This window comes from Xenopus laevis, chromosome 1S (genome assembly GCF_017654675.1).
Source record: "Xenopus laevis strain J_2021 chromosome 1S, Xenopus_laevis_v10.1, whole genome shotgun sequence".
Taxonomy (NCBI): Eukaryota; Metazoa; Chordata; class Amphibia; order Anura; family Pipidae; genus Xenopus; species Xenopus laevis.
In genome coordinates, this window is record NC_054372.1 from 10,500,364 (window position 1) to 10,525,075 (window position 24,712).

General features: G+C 39.0%; 1 protein-coding gene across 1 annotated transcript; it reads right to left on the minus strand.

Moving 5' to 3' along the window:
• Positions 1-3,623: 3,623 nt before the first annotated feature.
• On the minus strand, positions 3,624-22,601 carry spon2.S (spondin 2, extracellular matrix protein S homeolog). The gene is given in 6 exon segments (NM_001093601.1): positions 3,624-4,636; positions 7,279-7,453; positions 8,470-8,661; positions 11,161-11,384; positions 21,470-21,692; positions 22,547-22,601. Coding segments are annotated over 5 exon segments (942 nt in total). The 5' UTR covers positions 21,642-21,692; positions 22,547-22,601; the 3' UTR covers positions 3,624-4,457.
• Positions 22,602-24,712: the final 2,111 nt, after the last annotated feature.

Here is a 24,712-nt window from a genome sequence, read left to right on the forward strand (position 1 = left end):
CACAACCCGCATTAGAACTAATGGTTTAACCTCTCCCCCATTTCCCCTATAAAGAGGGACGAGACAGGGATGTCCCCTATCCCCCATTTTATCTGCTTTGGCTTAACTGACTAAATGGGGCAAAATTACACTTATCTATGCAACTAAATCTAAATCTATCTTCCCAAATTCCTATATGTACTACACAATGCTCCCTGCTTTATCCACAAATCTCTTTTTAAACAGACTTACCAATTTCTATTTTCTTTTATTAGAAGCAAAAAACCGCCTAGTGTAACTTGGGCAAAGCTTTCTGCCTACTAACAGAAGGGGGCCTTGACTTCCCTACTTTCGACTCTATCATCTAGCATCGCAAATACATTATTTAGACTGGTGTTTTGCTCCTAATGCCTATAACCCCAAAATATCTCCCCAGGCATCAATGGGACATGTTCAGTGAGTTTGCAATTGATTGGTTACTGCCTGGTAATCAGTGGAAGAGAGCTGAAAAGCAGGAAGTAGTGTTCTTGCTATTATGTCAGACATCCAGTCTATTATCGTTATCAGGAATTGGCCAGTTATTTGATGGAACAAATTATTGAGTTCTTTGCTCTGGGATGCATAATATTGGGTATTTCAAAACGATACACATTTTTAATGAGGATTTATGTGGATATTTGATATTAGAATAATATTTTATTTAAATATTCTAAGAGACCCTGACAACCAATGTTTCTTTTTAAATTGTAAGGGGAGCCCATGCCACCAATATTTATTTTAAAACTTTTATGGGGGGGGGGCCATGGCACCAATGTTTTTTTTTAATTTATGGGGGGTGTCTGGAAAATTTTGTTGTTTGGGCCCCGTGATTTCTGATGGGGGCCCTGGATGCAACAGCCTTTTTTATTTCATTCATCAATGTATGAAAGTTTCTGTCCATTTTAGTGATATCCACTTGTGTTACAATCCACCAATCACAATTGCTCTCCTTTCTTTGCCAGTCTCACTTCACCTTGCAGACACTATTTGTGCCATTGTTCTCCACCTTTTTATTAAACTCGTATCTGCAAAATGGTAATGAATTCTAGTTTCAGCATGTACATCATACTAAATGGATGACACCAATATTAGTGTATCCATTACTTCAACGCAGGCTTCATCAAAAAGACAAATCATATATAATCATCTCCCTCTTATTTACACAAGTATCTTTACCCCCTCCTTGCTAAAAGGGAACTCTTTTTAAAGGGAGATACAACTTGAATTATATAACTTTCTATTACCCCCAATTAGAAAAAGATGGCATGCCATTTGTTTTGCAATATTATTCAAATTAAAACAAGGTTAAAAATTATTACACAGAAGCAGGGTAAGGTGTGCATTTTAGAATGAGTAATACAGCAGCCCTCCCAACATTCTGGAAATAGAAATAGAGAAAAAAATATTTCAAGTTATGAAAGTTTGAACACATTCTTGTGGTTTTTATGTGTTATTACAGTTTTGCTAATGAAGGTGAATGGCCCTTTAAGTGGCAAGTCCCAGTTTCCCCAAGAGACCCGCTTATCTTAAATTGTTACAATTGTTTCTGAAGGTGAATTGCCCTTTAAAGGAACAGTACCATCAAAAAATAAATTTGTCTTAAAGTAATGAAAATATAATGTAGTGTTGCCCTTCTCAACAAAGGCGTCCGATCCAATTTTTCCTTGGCCGATCGAGGAGTAGACCGATATCCAAGTCTTTTGCAGATATCAGTCGTCTCATCCCCCACCATACACGCATCAAATATCATATGAAAATTTCTTTTTGTAAAATAATATCTGTGTGTCTATGGCCACCTTACATTTAGAAGATCTAAGCAGTACATTGTTGCACAGGAGAGAACATATAGCTTAGAGTTGTTAAGGTTAGTGATGGGTGAATTTATTCCCAATTTCACCGCCGCCGAATAAATTTGCAAAATTGGCGTCAAAATTTTTTTTGACACCGGCGACAATTAAAGGCGCCCATTTAATTAATGTGCGTCAAATTGTTGCCGGCTTCCGAATTGTCGCTGGCGTCAAAAAAAAATTGACACCGGAGTCAAAATTCACGTTTTGCTCGTTTTTCAGCGAAATGGGAGAAATTTGCCCATCGCTACTCAAGGGTGTTTCTTGGCCTATTTACCTGCAATCCTGATTCCCTCAGCCACCTTTTTTGGCTCCCATTTTAGGGAAAAGACAACCGAAGGGCTTAAGCAAAGCCAGATTATACTTTAATGCTCAGCCTGAAGTTTTAAGACCACACAAACTAATATTGGGAAAGTGTAGCTGCAAACGCCCCAACTGTACCTCCTATATCACAGTTGTGGAGACAGAAGATACAGGTTGGGGACCTTTTATCCAGAATGCCCTGGACCTGGGGTTTTCTGAATAACTGTGATTTGATATGATTTGAATCTTCATACCTTAAAGGGCATTTAAAGGCAAAAAAATAAGATCCCATTTTTACTTTCTTTAATGAAAAAGAAACCTATCTCCAATTTTCTTTAATTAAAAAATGGCTACAGTTTTTATAAGAATCCTGACTGTATGCAGTGAAATTCTCCCTTCATTTACTGCTGTGGATAGGAATTGTCAGACGGTCCCTAACTGCTCTGCAGGGAAACAATCATACTTATGAACAGCAGGGGGAGCCCCCACCTTACTTCCCAGCCATGCAGAACTCAAGCAGCTTTGTTTGTTTCCCTGTAGAGCAGTCGGCGACTGTGTAGAGATTTGTATTGGATTTTATTTTTGCCTTTACATCCCCTTTACTGTTTCCAACTCCAGCTGCAGGGACAAAGATCATAGAGCCAGATTTAAACAGATAAACTGGGATTCTATTTGGAGGATTATTTTGCTGCAGCCACTGGTTCTGCAGAGTTGGAGAAAGTTTGTATTAAACAATACAAAAACTATAAAATCCACATTAGATTACATGACAACACAGGACCCAGTACAGTCTGTATATTCTGATTATTAATCAGTCTTGCTGTATCGGCTTCTGGCAGATATTATTTGACTTGTGCTGTTTTGATAATTTATGATGATCCCTAAGCAGCAGCCCAGACCACACTGAGCATGTGCACAGTCTTGGTCTTGCAAAGACGTTTAACAAAGTTACAAGATCGTGACCCCCTGTGGCCAACTTTGAAAGCATAAATTATTTGTTTGATTAGGCTTGTGGTGCAGTAAGTTCATGTTTATGTTTAGTATACAAAATACAGCATTTTTAGCCTTATTCTATTTTAAACTTTACTTCCCCTTTAAGTCTACTAGAAAATCATGTAGACATTAAATAAACCATTAAAATAGGCTGGTTTTGCCTCCAATAAGGATTAATTATATCTCAGTTGGGATTTTAAAAATTTTTATTATTTGGATAAGATGGACTCTATGGGAGGTGGCCTTCCCGCAATTCGGAGCTTTTTGGATAACAGTTTCCGGATAATGTATCCCAAACCTGTACCTGTAAGCAATAACAGTACTACCAGACATGGATACATAAATTCTATTAACAGAGTGATTTGTGAAGGTTTATAGATGGCTATGACAAGCACATTTTCATTTGATATCTATTGTGAATATGTTGTGCATATGTTCTTTGAATGACCATATACTCGGAGCTTCATTTTGGAAAACCTTAAAATCTTTATTTTGAACATTTGGCCAATATTGTGAGCATGAATATGTTTATACAAATACAGCATTGTAATAAAATGACTTATTTTGCACTAAAACGTTCAACATAGGTGTAAAGTGTAAAAAAAAATGTTACTTGTCCCACAAAGGAATACAAAATAAAACTTGGAATTTGGAATCAAAACTGACCACATTGCACCGGCCTGAGGATAAATTCATTTTCTAAGTGAATATTTATCCAAACTGTCAGTTTAGATAAAATATCTCATATATTGTCCTAAACGGTTATTTACAAAAGTAATCGTACCATACTTCTAACACTATTTTGGATTTGGCAGAACCTCTGAATCCTTCGTGAAAGATTCAGCCGAACACCGATCCAAATCCTAATTTGCATATGCAAATTAGGGGTGGGAAGGGAAAAAATATTTTTTACTTCCTTGTTTTGTGACAACAAATCACTCGATTTCCCTTACTGTCCCTATTTTGCATATGCAAATTAGGATTCAGTACGGTCGGGCAGAAGTATTCGGCCGAATCCAAATCCTGCCCGAATCCCAAACAAAATCCTGGATTTCGGTGCAGTGGTGTAACTAGTTGTTACTAGGCCCCATAGCAAATTCAATTGCGGGCCCCAAAATATTTATAAGTTGGCCTATTTTACCAAGATATATTAATATTGCTAATTAATTAGGGTCTCACTGGGCCCCCTACACTCCTAGGCCCCCCTGCAACCGCAGGGTCTGCTTCCTCTATAGTTACGCCCCTGTTTCGGTGCATTCCTAAAAATAAGTTATCTAGCCCAGTCATTTGTTTGTTCTATACACAGTTTTCTGGTTCACATTCTTTATCTTCATTGAGGGTCGGGCATGCAGTTCCATTGTTAGCAGGTTTCAGACGAATGTATCTTGTTCTACTTTTCACTCCAGCGTTCCCACAGCTGCCTCTACAGAGACCCCAGGATGACCATACAGAGACCTCGCAGTCCAGTGGTGTTTCTGAAAAACAAACAGTATAAAAATTAGTTACTATAAAGCCACATCAATTCATTGCGGAGATTAGAGTATCTAAATGAGATTGTTGGTTGGTTGATCTATTTACTGAAATAATGTTTTATTTTATTTCTTCTTTTGCAGGTTTATTCTGAGAACCAAGAATAAATTGCACGTTGGTAAGCACATTAACTAAGGTTAACTCTACTGTGATTCTGAAGAAAAAGGGGTTTAAACTCAAAAATATAATGTTGCCTAATGCAAGAAAACTTAATTCTAAGCAATTTTACAGTATAGATTTCAGCTAATCCTATAGCCAGATATGGCCCATGCGGGTGGCCAAATTGTCACAAATCCTCTCATTTGGTGAACTCGTACCTGGCTGTGTATAACCATCTTTAAACCCAGGTTGCCTAATTGCTGACAGCTAATTACACTTTTTTTTTGCCATTAGGCTGAATGGATAAGATTCATAATTTCTGTAGTGGCACAGAAGTGTAAGGATAGAAGTGCATCTGTGTTATACACTAACCAAATGCCATATGTTGCACCCCTTGTGTCAGGCTCTGCTGGGGTTTGATCCTGAGACCTCCTGGTTACTGACTGCTCGCCCTAACTACCCTTGGTTGGGATCAGCCAATAAGGGCTGACATTGCACTATATAAGGCCAGCCCCCCACAATCAGTGCCAGAGCATTAAGCACTGTGGTATTCCTCCTAGCAGGGTTCCTGCTCTTGCCTTTTGCCTTTATCCATGTCTTGTTCTGCCTTGCCTTCCCCTCCTAGTCTGTGTTTTGCTCTGTCTCCAGTCATGTTCCTGATCCAGTCCTGTTCCTGCTCTACGCCCGCTCCTTTCTGTCCAGTCTGCTCCTGTTCTATGCCCGCTCCGTCCTGTCCAGTCTGCTCTTGTTCTACACCCACTATGTCCTTGTCCTGTCCAGTCTGCTCCTGTTCTACATCCGCTCTGTCCTTGTCCTGTCCAGTCTGCACTTGTTCTACGCCCACTCTGTCCTTGTCCTGTCCAGTCTGCTCCTGTTCTACATCCGCTCTGTCCTTGTCCTGTCCAGTCTGCACTTGTTCTACGCCCACTCTGTCCTTGTCCTGTCCAGTCTGCTCCTGTTCTACACCCGATCTGTCCTTGTCCTGTCTGCTCTTGTTCTACACCCACTCCGTCCTTGTCCTGTCAGTCTGATCCTGTTCTATGCCTGCTCCGTTCTGTCCTTTCTGCTCCTGTTCTATGCCTGCTCTGCCCTGTTCTGACACATCGCCCTCTTCATCCTGAGCCTGTCTTTCCTCTCCGTATCCAGCTTTACAGCCCCTGCTTTAAGGACTCAAACTACATCCTCTGCCTCCACAGCGCCCCCTACTCAATCCTTGACACCTTTTCCAGGGAATTCATGTAATGAACCTTCCTATGTTTATTGTTATCATTGGAACATTTTAATTTAATTCATTAATATAGCTAACTTATCTAAACTGTAGCTAATAGATGTAATAAACTAGTGAATGCTAACAGATTAATGGTGGGTAAGAGTTCCATGAGTAAAGCTCTAACATCTATGCAAATATATTAAAACAGACTCATGTGAGCAAAATACAGTAGCAGATAATTCATGGTAAAGCTCAAAATAACAAGTCAAATTGCTGAAGAAACTTGATATTCCATCAAAAGTAAGTGAATCAAAATCATCAAGAAACTCATCTGCATCTTGTCAATATTTGAAAAGATTTTATTCTGTAACTGTTTAAAGGGATTTTGTCGTGATTTTTATGGCTCACTTTTTATGTCTAAATGACACTGTTTACTGTACAGGGTATATTGCAAATAATTTACTCTACCATTTAAAATTTCATTCTTGAACCAACAACTGTATTTGATTTTAACTGTAATATTGGTGTGGAGGCAGCATTTTGAATTGTGTCTGATTCTGAGCTTTGAGAAGAAGCCAGTGCTTCACAATACAAAATTTATTGTTTTCTCCCCATCCCATTGCACTTCAATACGACCATAGTCGTGCAATAGCAAAGCAGGGTTTTTTTCCTGCTTGGGTGCTATTCTCATGTCTACTACTAGGTGAGAGCACTTTTAGTAGTGCAAAAGATTTCTGACTACATTTTGATCTCTGCAATGCTCAAATCTTTTCCAGCCTTTCACAGACCAGTTTTTGGGAAGGGTAAAGGAGTCTGGGATGTGAAATAATTGCCTCTCGTTGTATGTAATGTATTTATGCCTAGAGTTCCCACTGCCTCTCAGTGTATTTATTGCATATGGGCTAAAGTTCCCACTATTTTTCATTGTATTTCTGTATTTTGGGTGCCACTACTTCTCCCACTCATTGTTTAATGTATTTATGCCCTGGAGTTAGTGTTCATAGAAGTCAGTGTGCCATTGTTTACAAGTGAATACTGTTTGTATACTGTATATCTATACTATACAAGCTAATTGAGGCTAATGGTACATGGCACGGTTTTTTCATAGTGTATTTATGTGTTATACATTATTGGGAGCCAGTATAGGCAGTATCAGTAAAGAATGACTGAAGAGCACAAGTCACGTGACTGAGGGCACATGGGAATTTTCCTTTATTGTTAAACATTCGTTTTTACTGTTGATGACATCACCTGTTGGATAAATGCTGTGCAGTTTACCTGAGATATGTTCATCGATTTCATTTCCTGTTGTAGTGACATTGGAAACGATATCGAGAAATGATGACAGCCTTCCTTTCACTTTAGTGAACACAACTTTGGCGATGGACGGCAGGTTCTTTAGTCTGGGATAATAAAATGAGTTTGCGGGATGACTTGGTGATGAAGCTGTAACCTGTTGAAATGAAGAGTCCTTCAATATTAGATGCCTTTAAATAGAAATGTCATGTGCATTATTCTCAAACCCGAAAACTATCCATCTGGAAAATTCCCACTTGATCAGAGCAGTTGGACAGGAGGAAAATCTAAAAATCTCTATTTCAATTAAACCCCAAATTAAGTGCTTAATATAAGTACAGGTATGGGACCTGTTATCCAGAATGCTCGGGACCTGAGGTTTTTTGGATAATGGATCTTTCAGTAACTTGGATCTTCATACCTTCTACTAGAAAATCATATAAACATTAAATAAACCCAATAGGCTGGTTTTGCTTCCAATAAGGATTAATTATATCTTGGTTTGGATCAAGTACAAGCTACTGGTTTATAATTACAGAGAAAAAGGAAATCATTTTTAAAAATTTGGATTATTTGGATAAAATGGAGTCTATGGGAGAAAACCTTTCCGTAATTCGGAGCATTCTTTATAACAGGTTTTCGGATAACTGGTCCCATACCTGTACAACTATAAGAGGGTTAGTTATAAAACTCAAAATGCAAAAATAACGAAAAATTTGAGATTTTTTTTTTATATATAAAATCTGACTTTAAAAAAAAAAATAACACGTTTTTCGGAATTTATTAAACCCCAAGGATGGAAAAGTCTGAATCTGAAAATCCAGCGTCTCAGACCTGTCGAGGCTGCATATAAATCAATGGAAGAAGTCCCAATGATTTTTTGATGTGTAGTACCCCGAAGTTTTTGAGTGAAAATTAAGAAAAAAATCAGATGAAATAGTCAGAAAAATTCGTAAAAATCTGATTTTTTTTCGAACAAAGCAAATTTCAAAGGAAATTTCAATAATAAATAAGCGTTAAAAACCAGAGCGGATTTGATCGGAGTTTATAGCAGAAAATATTGAGATAAATTCGTACTTTGATAAATAACCCCTTAAATGTGTGATGTTTGATTTCTATGGCCCTTCTCTTCTCATAATATCTCAAACTTGATATGAATACTAGGAAACCTACCTCAGTGACAGTGCCCTGTGGTATAGTAGCAAAATTTGGTGATGAAAATGTAAATCCACTATCTGTTCCGGCATCATATGGATGAAGTTCCAGCGTAGCGGTTTGTTTCCAGTGCTTCCCTTCACAAAGGTTTAAAGTGTCAACGCCAACAAACCAATCAGGGCTTGGCACAATTCTCACCATGAAGGAGACCTAAAAGTAACCAGTAACCATGTAAAAGAAAAGAGATGCTGTTAAAATAGAAGACATATATTCAATCTATGCAATTATATCAGAGACGGGAATGCATTTGAGTAAAGCCTTCTGACCACAGACTACTCTTTCTTTCAGTGGAAAGTGTATATATATATATATATATATATATATATATATATATATATATATATATATATATAGATAGATAGATAGATAGAAACATGTAACATATTAATATTAATATTTTTAAAATGAATTTCAAAATGAATCAGTTAATAGTGCTGCTCCAGCAGAATTCTGCACTGAAATCCATTTCTCAAAAGAGCAAACAGATTTTTTTATATTCAATTTTGAAATCTGACATGGGGCTAGACATATTGTCAATTTCCCAGCTGCCCCAAGTCATGTGACTTGTGCTCTGAAAAACTTCAATCACTCTTTACTGCTGTACTGCAAGTTGGAGTGATATCACCCCCTCCCTTTCCCCCCAGCAGCCTAACACCAGAACAATGGGAAGGTAACCAGATAGCAGCTCTCTAACACAAGATAACAGCTGCCTGGTAGATCTAAGAACAACACTCAATAGTAAAAACCCATGTCCCACTGAGACACATTCAGTTACATAGAGAAGGAAAAACAGCAGCCTGCCAGAAAGCATTTCTCTGCTGAAGTGCAGGCACACGTCACATGACCAGGGACAGCTGGGAAATTGACAAAATCTGTTTGCTCTTTTGAGAAATGGATTTTAGTGCAGAATTCTGCTGGAACAACACTATTAACTGATTCATTTTGAAAAAAACATTTTTCCCATGACAGTATCCCTTTAAGTAGTTAGTATTATTAGATCCACCCTTTGCATTCAGAAGGGCGAAGTGGCTGTCAAGAGCGAAAATTTGTCAGAAGGACCATCCGCAAGGACATCACCAATTTACTAACAGGCGTAGAGGACAATTTGCTAGCGAAATAATACAGTGCTAATTAAGTTTCATGCCTTTTCACCAGACAAAATTTTCACTCAGGCGAACGATTGTTACTCCACAAACTCACTAAAGTGTGAATTTTCCACTACGTTACCCCTTTCGCCAGAGTCTGTTTCACCACCTTAGACCTGGCAAACTGATAAGATGAAGCCACACCCCCCTCAATCTTATGTCAGTGACATCATATCCTGTGTGCTGATAAGTCATAAAAAAAGACAATTGTGCATAGATACACTGGCACACAAGGCAATTAAAGTGCAGGGTTACCCCTTGCGGTTTATTTTGTGCGAACGTTCGCACAAAATAAACCGCAAGGGGTAACCCTGCACTTTAATTGCCTTGTGTGCCAGTGTATCTCTGCACAATTGTCGTATTTGGGGGTTGCCGTACCCTCTTACACTGTGCACCAGGCTATCTGAACAAAAGAAGGAGTGTGCTCAGCTTTACTCTGTTCCAATAAAAAAAGACAAACCACTTTTTTCATATTTTAAAGTGGTATTGTGTTTAAAAGTTGTAACTGTTACATTTGAGGGGCATGTCACATTAGTTTTAGGGTGGGCTCATGTCTAGGGCATTAGATGATCTCTTTTGTCTTTATTTTGCTTCCTTGGACATGTGTAATAATAAGTGGCCTCTTCAAACATTTGCACCAACATCTCTAATGTTCTGGCAAATGCCAGAGGGGCTGCTATAAGGTCCCATAGAAAGTCAATATTTAGTGGGCTGGTGGGGCCTGTTTTGGCCTCTGTGTGGGTTGATTGGGCCTCTGTGTATCTGAAATGTCAGGGCCTATTTTAATTCTCAGTCCAGGCCTGCATATATATGACCTATATGTACCCACCCTATTTTGAGAGGTGAAGGGTTTAAATGTACTTCATACTCAGAGATGAACGGGGAAGACATGGAAGGTGTTTGCTTTCATTATAAAATCTCTTGTTCTCTTGACCCTGAAGAAGGTCACGTAGTGGTGACTGTAATGTTGGATTTATAATGGACCACTTTATTTAGATTTACTGATTGCAGTAGCACCTTGTGGGGCTTATGTAGAAGAGGTGCATAAACAAATACTAACTCAACTTTCAAATATAATTATATTTTTTTAACACAAACATGCCGGATTTCACAGATCTTATAATGAGAAGTAGCCTTATGCTCGCAGTGTAATGCAGACCCCTTGTCCATTGACTTATACAGTAATTTGGCAGGTTTTAGGGGGCGAATAGTCAAATTAAAATTCTTAAAGAGGTCAGAGTATGATAAATCTTGAAAATCTAATTCAATTATTTAAAAAAAAAACATGAATCGAGTTTGGATAATTCCTTTAGTCAAATTTGACAGTTTTGACCATAAAAAAAAGTCAAAAGTTTGAATTAGAATTTTCAATTTGACCCTTAATAAATCTGCCCCAAACAGTATTTATTTTTGTTTCAATGATCCATCTTCTAGGAGTAATGAAATGATATCATTTTATATATAACACAAAGATACAGCGGTAGGAATATTTTAGGGTACTTACAAAGGGGTGCCTTGAATGTGCCTCAAACTCAGTAGAGGCCTGCCCTGTGCCACTAGACATTGAACCTGTAGAAAAGATTCCGTGCACACTTTGAATTTTTTCCCCAGCTGCTTCTATTTCTTTCATTAGTGGCCACGCTTCACCTTTTTCTACAAAGTCCCTCACTCCATTGCTGACGGGCTCCAGTTTTTTCCACATGTGGTAGTCGGAGCTGTGAGTGACTCCTGTTGGATAAACGTATCAGCACAAATATGAATATTGGAATAAATATGGCCACACGCCCTTCTGTTTCTTTTTAACCTAAAAATAAATGAAGACTTGCATGATTTATTCAGGCAATGAATTGTACCCTAACCTTGTACAGGTATAGGATCCCTTATCCGGAAACCCGTTATCCAGAAAGCTCAGAAATTACGTAAAGGCCTTCTCCCATAGACTCCATTTTATATAAATAATCAAAATTTTTAAAAATTATTTCCTTTTTCTCTGTAATAATAAAACAGTAACTTGTACTTGATCCCAACTAAGATATAATTAATCCTTATTGGAAGCAAAACCAGCCTATTGGGTTTATTTAATGTTTACATGATTTTCTAGTAGACTTAAGGTATGAAGATCCAAACGGAAAGATCTGTTATCCGGAAAACCCCAGGTCCCGAGCATTCTGTAACATTCTGTTACATACCTGTAATATGTACAGGCCCGGATTTCGGCCTTGGGCATTCCTAGGCCACAGGCATACTTTTTCTTGGGAAAACTGTGACTTGCAGCTTAAAGGGCAATTCACCTTCATTAGCAAAACTGTAATAATGCATAAAAACCACAGACGTGTTTAAACTTTCATAACCTGCCATGAATATGGTAATCAGGGGGTGTGGCCACAAAAATGGGCGCAGTCAAAGTTTTTTCGAGCAGCATATCTTTTTTTGTCCCTCTTTCTATTTCCAGAATGTTGGGAGGTATGCACAGGGTCCTACCTCCCGACACCCGAACAAACACCAAACTATGGTATGTACAATCAACATGGTAATTAGGGGTGTGGCCACAAAAATGGGCATGGCCAAAAAATTTAGCTGAGCTACATGTGACAAATCTTTTTGTCCCTCTTTCTGTTTCCTAAATGTTGGTATGCGAATTCAAGCCTGTATAACAGATAAGTACTACTATAGTTCATATAAACAAGCTGCTGTGTAGCCATAGGGGCAGCCATTCAAGCACAGGATACACAGTAGATAACAGATAAGTACTACTATAGTTTATATAAACAAGCTGCTGTGTAGCCATGGGGGCAGCCATTCAAGCACAGGATACACAGTAGATAACAGATAAGTACTACTATAGTTTATATAAACAAGCTGCTGTGTAGCCATGGGGGCAGCCATTCAAGCACAGGATACTCAGTAGATAACAGATAAGTACTACTATAGTTTATATAAACAAACTGCTGTGTAGCCATGGGGGCAGACATTCAAGCACAGGATACACAGTAGATAACAGATAAGTACTACTATAGTATACTATAGCAGCTTGTTTATATAAACTATAGTAGAATTTTTGATGCAAACACATCAGTTGTCCTTTAAGACATTTTCATGTTTTGGTGTTACTGTTCCTTTAAGGCAATCAGTGGTGTAACTATAGAGGAAGAGGACTGCGCAGTTGCAGGGGGGGCCCTGACTGTGGGTTCTGAATCCTCTATAGATAATAAAAAAAACCTCCTCCCAGCCTTTCTTAGGAACGGGGGCCGGCGGGAGTGGGCGGAGGCAGGACAGGAAGTGGGTGGGAGGATGGGGATCGTCGGGCCCTTCTAAAAAGTTTTTGTTTGCAGGGGGGCCCAGTGCACTCTAGTTCCCCCCACTGAAGGCAATGGTTTTTAAATGAGGGTAACTTGCCTAGCATATCCATGATAATGATCAAAGAACTGTATATCTAAGGGAATAAAAAAGGCATCCTAGTAAGGTTAGAGATTCTGTTAGAATCCCTTAAAATGTACTTTTAATAACTTGCCTTCTGGTGCTACAAGTCCTCCACAGATACATTTCCACTTTAATGGAAGTGGCAACTGCATTGTGCAGTGCAAGCCAATATTATATCATTTACATGTCGCCTAACAGTGATTCAACGCTAAGTCGCATGTATAGTCACTTCCCATTGGCTCCTGCTGCCCTGAGAAAACAGCACAGACGCTGACCAGTATAGTTTTGGCAGCTGTTTAGTGGTCAGGGGCATTGGAGGGGAAAACTCCTTTACAAGCATGTGACACACAAAAAAGGTGAAATTATACTACTAATTGTACTAATTGTACTACTAATTGTGGATACAAAAATTTGGGTTACCTCTTTTAATATACACATAGTAACTAAACATATATAATATAAATATTAGGGATGCACCGAATCCACTATTTTGGATTCGGCCGAACCCCCGAATCCTTTGTGAAAGATTCGGCCGAATACCGAACCAAATCCGAATCCTAGTTTGCATATGCTTGACAAATTGCGCAGATACAGGAGTTTAACCCACCATTGTCCCCTACTGGTCATACTGCCCTGTGTACTATTAGCTTTGGGGATAATGGTAAGAAATACTAGAGAATAAGCTTTAGCACATGGACATAATAAAGCTTAGTAAAAGGTCTTAAAGGAACTTTTCAGTCTAAAAAAAAACTGTATACATAGATGGCTATTATGTTACACATCCAGTCACTCCAGCCTTTATACATTACATTTTTGGCTAACTAACTACAGTATATTAGAAACATTTTTATTTTGCACAGACTATCTATTTACCAGTTTTTATTTTTACACTGAATTTTAAGGGAGAAACAAACCCCTTATTAAAAAAAAAAAAAACCCTACCCCCTACCCCACATAGACCAACCCTGCCTCCTCCACATCGACCAACTGCAAACCCTAAATCTGCACTGAGGGCTAAGTAAAAAGTTAGGAGCATTTACCTGGGATAGCAGCTAGATTGGGGGGGGGGTCTATGTGGGGTAGGGTTTTTTAAAATAAGGGGTTTGTTTCTCCTTTAATGCATTAGAAGAGGATTAGGTCCAAGTGGGAAAAATAATTGAAAAGTAACTAGATTAATATAATAATATAAGTTACAAGTATAGACATGAACAACTGGATTTATTCGTCTTGAAAAAGAAGCATGTTAAAAGGAGAACTAAAGAAGTAGCTAGAAATGTTGTACATTATATTTTGTGCTTCTGTACCAGCCCAAAACAACCACAGCTCTTTAGCAGTAAAGATCTGTGTCTCCAAAGATGCCCCAGTAGCTCCCCATCTTCCTTTCTGCTGATTCACTGCACATGCTCTGTGCTGCTGTCACTTACTGAGCTTAGGGACCCACTCACAATATACAGTACACATAGAATAGAAATGTCACAATATAAGGCTGATTAGTAATTAATACACATAATTACTACATGGCAGCACAGAAACCAGTGCAATTAGCATCAGAATTTAATAATCAGCAAATCTGTAGCATCAGCTTATATTACAGCCAGGGAAGCTCATTTTCTGCTGGATAATTAGTGACGAGCCCTAAGCTTAGCTTCTCAACAGCCAATCAGAGCCCACTGAGCATGTGAGTGTCACAGACACTTTCCAAGATGGTGACCCCCTGTGACAAGTTTGAAGTCCTGGATCATTGCTGCTATTGACAAGCTCAAACTTTAGCCTCGTGCAATAAGTTCACTATTTAAAATATGGCATTTTTAACCATATTCTTTGTAAGGGTTTAGTTCTCCTTTAAATGGCTCTTGCAAATATAAATGCCGCAGCTTTCAAGGAAAAAATAATGTCATGAATAACCTGTCATTGAAAGGGAAAAAGCATTGGCAGACATGGGCAGTGACAAGTAGGTATAACTCAGACATGTTTGGTTTGGCTTCACAAGTAATGGCCGTCATTCACCGTCAGTATTTGCCAAAGACCATTTCCAGCCATTTATAGTAAGTGTATTGCACACAGTGGTTCTTACTGAGATGATTAAATTAGTCAAGAATGCCGCACCAAACGTTTTCTAGGATTCAGTTGGAAAAATGATTTAAATAAGAAACATTTTGTTTTTTAGCCTTTATCTCATGCCATGTCCTGAAAATTCAAACTGTGAAGAAATCACATATAAATAAATGATGATGATGATGACGTACAGGACAAGCTGCTACTGTAGCTCTTACACTCCAAGAATTCAAGCCCAGAATAGCTGACTGACATGATTTATATTCCAGGTCTTGAGAACTCACAGGACAACTCTGCTATAGTGAAATAACCAATAGAGAGGCATTATATTCACCACTCTGCTCTCTTCTCTTTCTTTTAGGGTCAGGTGCTGAGGAGCAGTTGGATTTTGGAACCTTATCAAGAACTTTCCACTAATAAGCTTGAAGAAAAGCACAGCAAGACCTCATGCAGTCAGTCATAGGTGATATTGTATCATCCCTCTAAAGCTAAATGAACTCGAGTGAGTTTATATGGATGTAAAAACACAGATGCTTTAGTTTGCCTTTACCTACAATGGCTAAGAGATCTTTCCATAATGTAGAACACCATAATGTCTTAATGGTACTAAAAGAATGTAAATATTAAATATATATATTATATATATGTATATACATGTATGGAACCCGTTATCCATAATGCATGGAACCTTGGGTTTTCCAGATAACGTATCTTTCTGTAATTTGGATCTTCATATGTTAAATCTACTAGAAAATCACATAAACATTAAATAAACCTAATAGGCTGGTTTTGCTTCCAATAAGGATTAATTATATCTTAGTTGGGATCAAGTACAAGCTACTGTTTTATTATTACACAGAAAAAGGAAATAATTTTTTTAAATGTGGATTGTTTGGATAAAGTAGAGTCTATGGTAGACAACCTTTCCATAATTTGAAAATGGGTTTCCAGATAAGGGATCCCATATAATTTTTAGGGTTTAGTTCTCCTTTAAAGACATGTTGGTGGATCCACTGACTTACTAAAAACTGGAGAGCTTCATATTTTGTATGAGCGGACCATGCATATATGCATCCCTTCTGTCAATGGGGCATGGTCTTGTAAAGATCAGAACTTTAGAAAAATTCACCAAGACAAGGATTACGTCTGATTGTGGATGTAGACATCTACCAATAGGTCTCCACAAATCTCTTTGTGACCCTATCGTTGTCCAGGTGATTTCCCCACCACTTGTGGCTGCATCAATCAAAGGTCTACCTGCTTAGTGATCTCACCAAAGAACAGGGACCAGTCCACAAGGGATATTTCCATTTATCAGATACCACTTGTACAGGTATGGGATCCATTTCCAGAAACCCATTATCCTGAAAGCTCCAAATTACAGAAAGGCCATCTCCCATTGACGCCATTTTATCCAAATATTCTAAATTTGTAAGAATGATTTCCTTTTTCTGTGTAATAATAAAACAGTAGGTTGTACTTGATCCCAACTAAGATATAATTAATCCTTATTGGAAGCAAAACCAGCCTATTGGGTTTATTTAATGTTTACATGATTTTCTAGTAGACTTAGGGACAAATTTATAAAGGGTCGAGTTTGTAAAACTCCCATAAACTCCTATGAACCTGAAATTTTTCTAAGAATTCAAATTTTTCAAACTCAGTGAATGGGATCGACCTGCAAACTCGAATCTAATTCGATTTGAGTTTTTTTCTCCAAAAAAACTTGATTTTTAGGAAGGCTGCAAACAACTCCAAATTGATCCCAGGACGTCCCCCATAGGCTAAAACAGTGTGGCAGGTTTAAGGTAGCAAATAGTCAAAGGGCCAGTGCCTAATACATTTCAAAAATCAGATTCAAATTTTTTTTTAAAAACTGGAATCGAATTTTAACTATTCCCAAGTCGAATTCCACTAAAAAAACCTAAAAAATTAAAAAATTTTAATTTTCACTTTGACCCTTGATAAATCTGCCCCTTAAGGTACGAAGATCCAAAGTACAGAAAGTTCGATTATCCAGGAAGCCCCATGTCCCAGGCATTTTGTATAACAGGTCCCATACTTGTACTTGCAAAGGTAAAACGGAGGAAACAGAGTAGTGGTTAAAATATTACATTGTAATTATAACTTGATTATGGTCACTGTATCTTCTTATGTATACACTTGCTGACTGGCCACTGCCCTAGTCGTACTGTAGCTTTTTAATGCCCTTAAAGGGATACTGTCATGGGGAAAAATGTTTTTTCCAAAATGAATCAGTTAATAGTGCTGCTCCAGCAGAATTCTGCACTGAAATCCATTCAAACAGATATTTTTATATTCAATTTTGAAATCTGACATGGGGCTAGACATACTGTCAATTTCCCAGCTGCCCCAAGTCATGTGACTTGTGCTCTGATAAACTTCAGTCACTCTTTACTGCTGTACTGCAAGTTGGAGTGATATCTCCCCCTCCCTTTCCCCCCCCAGCAGCCTAACAACAGAACAATGAGAAGGTAACCAGATAGCAGCTCCCTAACACAAGATAACAGCTGCCTGGTAGATCTAAGAACAACACTCAATAGTAAAAACCCATGTCCCACTGAGACACATTCAGTTACATTGAGAAGGAAAAACAGCAGCCTGCCAGAAAGCATTTCTCTCCTAAAGTGCAGGCACAAGTCACATGACCAGGGGCAGCTGGGAAATTGACAATATGTCTAGCCCCATGTCAAATTTCAAAATTGAATATAAAAAAATCTGTTTGCTCTTTTGAGAAATGGATTTCAGGGCAGAATTCTGCTGGAGTAGCACTATTAAATGATGCGTTTTGAAAAAAACATGTTTTCTTCGATGACAGGATCCCTTTAAACTTGTGGCCAGCTATTCTGGGATGTAATGAGTGCCTAGACTAAAACAGTGGTCAAAGACTGGATGAAAGTCTTTATCATTTACAATTTGACTGTTCCTGCTTTGAAAAATAGCATGTGCAGATGCTGGAGAAACAGATATAATTCATAATATGAGAACACAAAGCTCAAGTTTTTCGTGCATGATGCTCTGAATACAGCAATACCTACATTCAACAGCACTGCCTTCAAAGGGACCAGTTGGAGGGTAGCACATGTGCATGTCATTCAAACACTCAGGGGGTTATTTATCAAAATACAAATTTATCTCACTATTTTTGGAAAGCCACTTCTACCAAATCTGCACGGACTTTCCTCGTTAAATTTTTCCCGAAAAATTATTGTATGGGAATAGTCTCGTTCAGATCGTAAAAAAACCCTAAATCCGCAATTTTTAAGGATTTGACCCCACAATATTGCAACTTTTTCAGATTTGATGCCTGAATGCAACAACTTTTTCAGAAACCCAGAACAAATCAGGATATACTCGGGACATCGGTCATTGACTTCTACATGGTCTTGACAGGTCTGTTTCTCTTCATGCAGCAGTTGGGTGTCAGATATTCATTGACAGTTAGATCCAATATATCTTATAGGGAGGCTCCTTTTGCCTAGAAGATGTATTAGAGCTCACTCTGTTAAATCACCAGACATCATGGGGCAGATTTATCAAAGGTTGAGGTGAATTTTCGAATGAAAAAAATTCAAATTTCGAGCTATTTTTTGTGTACTTCCACTAGGGAATAGTCCAAATTCGATTTGAATTTGAAAGAAATTAAAAAAATTCGAATTTATCATGTACTGTCTCTTTAAAAATTGGTGGACTTTGAAAAATTATTTTTGGGAAAAACTTGAATCGAATTCAATCGTATGCGCTATTCTTTCTTTTTGAACAATTAGAATTCGGCCGAATACGGACCTATTCGATCAAAAACTGACATATTTGACCCAAAAAAAACTTCGGCTTAATTTCGATTGGTCTTTTTGAATTCGAATTTCGAAGTTTTTTCAATTCGAAATTCGACCCTTGATAAATATGACCCCATGTCTCTACATGCAGAATTTGTGCAAAAGGCAGTTATTTTGTTAGATTTTGTTTGTACTGGAATCAGTTATCTGAGTGAGCTTTAATACATCTGCTAGGAAATGAAGCCCCCCTATAAGATATATTGGATCTAACTGTCAATAATTATCTGACACCCAACTGCTGCATGAAGAGAGAATGAAGAGAAACAGATGCTGAGAGAGGGATAGTGAAGCTAAACCTGATTATTTCAGAACTGATGCAGAATGATTTAGAAAGTTTCTTATTTCAGTATGACAAAGCTTATTTTACATTTTCATTTTTGCAATAGTTCCCCTTTAAGTACAGGGCAGCATTAAGCCCTACACTTGGAGTATGGCCCCTGGTGCAAGTGATCTGTGCAAAGGCCTTAATTTGCACAATTTAGCTCTTTTTAGTGCAATTACACTTGTGTCAGGGACACAATAAATTAACCCTATAATCCAGGGGTGGCCAAACTTTTTGCAACGTGGGCCAGATTTGGTGAGGTGAAAATGTGTGGGGGCCGACCATTTAGCCTGACATTCATTGAACCATTAACATCATTAAACTCATTTAAACAAAGAATCGCGTAGCCATAGCAGTAATATCTGCCAGTTGGTCTATACTGCTGCCTGTGTGCTGAAGGTGTTGGCAATAGACATTTACATAGTGATGCGCCGCTCTCACATACGTCCTTAGTTTACAGTGCAGGCACATCAGTACGTCTATTGCACCTTCAGCCCTAAAGAAGTATTTGAAAACAGCGCATCTCTACATGCCAGTACGTGTCTATTGCCAACACCTTCAGCTCACAGGCAGCAGTATAGACCAACTGGCAGATCATTTCACTAATGTGCCCAAATATTACTGCTACGATTACTCGATTCCTGATTGCACTGTGCTGGCGGGCTGCATTATTATTATTAATTTCATGATGGAGGCCAAGGGCCGGTGTAAATTTGAAAACTGGCCACATTTGGCCCCGGGCCTGACTTTGGACATGCCTGCTCTAATCTATACAATGCAAATTTTCTTCTGATGCTACTGACCCCTTACTCGGCACATGCTAAAAGGCAGCAAATGACAATGTGTTACATGACCTTACTCACATATTGGCGGCGGCAGTGATAGACAACTTTTTTACTGTTCAAAACTCCCCACTCCAATGCTTTAGTCTTTCAGCTCTGGCATGTACATTAAATCTGAAATACCTCTAATTCACTGGAGGCAGCTGTCGACAGCTGAAGATGTGTTTTAAAGTAAGGCTGAATAGTGGTTACACAGATAACTAGGTTACTTGTCTACTTAAACAGCAAACTCACTCTTGGATTTCAAAATGGCATTTATACTTTATTGGCAAACAGTAGCGTCACTAGAGGGAGACGGGCCCTGGTGCGTGACACGCAGCCAGGCCCCGCCCCCTCTGTACGGCCGCATTTGGCCGCATTTGTCAGTGGCGCGTGAGCTGCCGGGGCTTGAGGGGGTGCAGGCCCTGGCCCGCTCGCACCCCCTGCTCCTCCAGTAGTTCCACCACTGCAAGCAAAGATAAAAAGATCTCATACATTCATTCCGAGCTTTTTCTGCTTGACTGTAATAATATCCACCATTTGAACATTCATTAGGTTTTAAAGGGCACCTGTTGGCAAAATATATTATCCAACAAGGTATTAAGTCAGCACCTATCCCTTCCAATTCACTTTAATCTGGTGCAAGTCCAACAGTTTCCACATCCAACTTGTTCACTGAATTATGTATCATAGACAGCACCATTCACGGGTTTCTTTTCTTTAAAACGCCTTTATTGAGACATGGGCTCTGACTCAAACAATCGGCAACGTTTCAGAACGCCATTGGTCTTTTATCAAGCCACCAAAGCGGTCTGAAAAGTTGCGGGCGTAAAGACCAATGGCGTTCTGAAACGTTGTCGATTGTTTGAGTCAGAGCCCATGTCTCAATAAAGGCGTTTTAAAGAAAAGAACGTGAATGTTGCCGTCTATGATTCATAATTAAAATATATGATCCCCAATCAAAAGTGCAGGCTAATAGAGCCCACACCCAGGGAGGGGATAACTATATATTTTTTTTAAGTTGCCCCCCACCAGAGCTAGCACATGTCTGCGTCAGTCCGAGTGCGTGCGCGAAACGCGATTCTGACATTATATGCATGCTGCAGCATTCACTCGTTATGCGCATGCGTGTGCCCCAAGATGGCTGCTCGAACCAGGAGCTCCCTCCCAGTGTAGGTGGCCTTGCGTTGGTCGAGGGTAATTTGTTTAAAAAAAAAAACTGTTACCCCCAACCTCTGTTAGCCCACACCTTTGGTTGGGGATAATATATTTTGGCAACAGTTGCCCATTAAGAAATGTTCATTTTTTTTTTAAATTCTGAATTTAATATTCGCTTACCTAGCAAGGATGACCACTGAGCAGGAGGCCTGTAAAGGGGATATTGCTTAGGGAATAAAGCCTGGCTCCACTTCCCTGTGAAGACGATGCTATACTTAGCAAGTTCCTCCGCAGTACAAATAGAATCTTCGCTCAAGGGAAGGCAGCTGGAAAACTCCAACGTCGAGAGCATGGCCAGGACAACAGTGCAATGTTTGTAGACCAGAAACATGGTTTTCGTTTTCTGCATATAAATCACATGAAACAAAATGACCACCTTGATACATATTATAATAGTTCATTTCGATTCCGACTATTAGGGCTCTTGCACGCGGCCGTTTTCTCCTGCGCTCCCCTGCGTTGCGCTTTCTTCCGTTCAGCCGCAGGAGAGCGCAGGAGTAGACGCAGTCAATTATTGTGAAGGGTGTTGAACTCACACACACGCATGTATGCGCCGAATGCAGGTGAAATGCAACATGCTGCATCCCACCTGTGTTTGCCACTTACATGCGTCTGTGTGAGTACAGCCCCCTTCAAAATAATTGACTGCGTCTACTCCTGCGCTCTCCTGCGGCTGAGCGGAAGAAAGCGCAACGCAGGTGAGCGCAGGGGAAAATGGGTGTGTATAAGGGAGGAACTCCACGGTGCGGCTCGAGCCGACACGTCGCCATGCGACAAAACGCATGCGACTTGTTGGATGTCCTGAAGATACAGGTAGTGAAGGAGAAATCACAGGTAAGAACTACATTTATCCGACTGTTGGATAAAAACGCAAACTATGAGCCCTAAAGAACCCAAAACACACTGATAACTACACATAAGAACTGACCTCTTACTGTATTATTAAAGAACTGTGCCTCATAAATAATATCATGTCCCATACAGTAAAAAAACTCCACTCATTTGAAAGGTTTGTCCTTAGTTACTCGCTAAAATACAACAATAATATTCAGTTTACATTCAGCAAATACAATCTAAAGACTAATACAAGGCATAAGTAACCTCTGGGATATTTCTGTAGATAAGTACTCAGCACACACTGCTGACTGTAAGTCGTTAACATTGGTTTAGTTAGAGACATTGCGCATTAATACTTACAATTTGCTTTGTAGCAGCAGAGAGCGAGGCTGGGAGCACCTGCATTTACTGGCAGCTCAGCTGTTCTGGTGAAGAGTAAAGGAGGAACGTTCTATTTATGCCTTGAGAGGGACCACTTCGTCCAACAATGATTGTAACTTTAAGACCTTGCGGATTAAGTCAGTATGAAACAACCCTTTTTTTTTTTTCTTGGATTTTTGGAGAAACAATTAGAGGCGTCTGTGTGCCAGCTGAACTAGGTTCCAGTAATAAAACAAAATCTTATAATGCTGACATAAGGAATTAGGGTTTTCTAACAGCTACACTGCACCCCCTCCCCTTTGTTCCTAAACTTGTAAAACATTTTCCCTTAAAGGCACAGCGCAAAACATTTGCTCAGTGAAATGATTTGTTTCTGTTAATTGTAAAATAATTCGCTCAGATTCGAATAAATGGTTGACGGTCTGCAAGGTTTACAAGGGATTGGGTTTCAGCGTTTTAATTTAAGCTCAAACACAGAAGGGATTTAGTCTTCTCTGCTCAGATATGGAGAGAAAATGTATGTTGTATATTTACTTTTCCTCGGCCGCTCGTATTTGTAGCCCCCAGGAATGTTGCAAAGTTTCAAAACCCTTAAAAAAGAACTGGATATTATTGCAGCTGCTGAATTCTCTGCAACCCCTGAGAGCGATACAGATTCCTGCCTCTGACTCTACAATGGAAAAGGGATTCTTATGTTACTTCCCAGGGTCACGTCTCCAGGTCTGCTGGAATTGGGTCAGTAACCGGACTTATTTTATGGTCCATTTATCCATAAAATGATATATTCCTAGTCTTAAATCAGACTCCCAACACAATCAAATAGTTGTTTTTGTACAGCATGAATTCTGTGTTGTAGAGAATTGTACAAAATATGGCACATAAATACAAATCCGCACTGCGCATGCGTCTGCCCCGGGAAATTTGAAGAAAGAAGAAGACGGAAGAGGATCGCTCTGTGGTGCTCACTGGTATAACCCCGGGCCGGTGCAGTTTTCTGCTGATAGGAGCACCAAACCGGGGTTTCAGATAAGTCAATACAATCCCTTGGGGGTGCCTAACAATTGACACACCAATTGCACCAAGCCTTTCCTTCTCCTTTAAATGTTTTTCCCCACCAGTGGTGAGACCTTCAGTTGGGGGAAACAATACTATTTTTGTCAGAAAATGCCTCTAAGAGCCATACGCTGCCATGTTGGGGGCACTCCTGTGACTTAGGATCAGCTTCCCATGATGAATTCATAAGGTCCTATCAGCCTGCACCTCTGATGGAGGAAAATATAGGATTCATTTAAAGGTGTGGATTTAATTTGGTTCAAGACTTTGGATTCATCCAAATCCCAATCTTTCAAAAAGTACAGGTATTTGACCAAATTCCAAGCAAAAGCCAAATGAAATTCAAAGGTCTTAAATGAAGAACATTTTTAATAGGACATTATTGTCATTTTTTGAGCTTTCTGCATAAGGGGTTTCACAGATACGTATATAGAGTCTATGCCTGTACCAGAAAACAAGTCAATGGATCTCATTTTCAGTAAAATACATAATAGCCAAATTTGATCCCAAATATTAAAATGATAAATGTCTAATGCTTTTACTAACTTACAATTTACTGTATGTCAAGATTCCTAAAGGCAAACTATGGCCTAGCAAACATCTATACAGGTATGGGTTCCGTTATCCGGAAGCTTGTTATCCAAATTACGGAAAGGCTGTCTCCCATACACTCCATTTTTTCCAAATAATCCAAATTTTAAAAAATTTGGAATTTCCTTTTTCTCTGTAATAACAAAACAGGCCAATCAGCAATTAGATCAGGTGGCACTCTGGGTAAAATAATCCACTGGTTGCAATAAAAATCTCTTATTTTACCCAGAGTGCGGCCTAATCTAATTGCTGATTGGCCTGTTTTGTTATTACAGAGAAAAAGGAAATTCCAAATTTTTTAAAATTTGGATTATTTGGAAAAAATGGAGTCTATGGTCCAAGGATTTAGCGATATTCCTACGATCGATTGAAGGATATTCCTTCGATCAGGAAATTGTTAGGAAGCCTATGGGGACCTTCCCCATAGGCTAACATTGGCCTTGGTAGGTTTTAGGTGGCGAACTAGGGGGTCGAAGACATTTTTAAAGAGACAGTACTTCG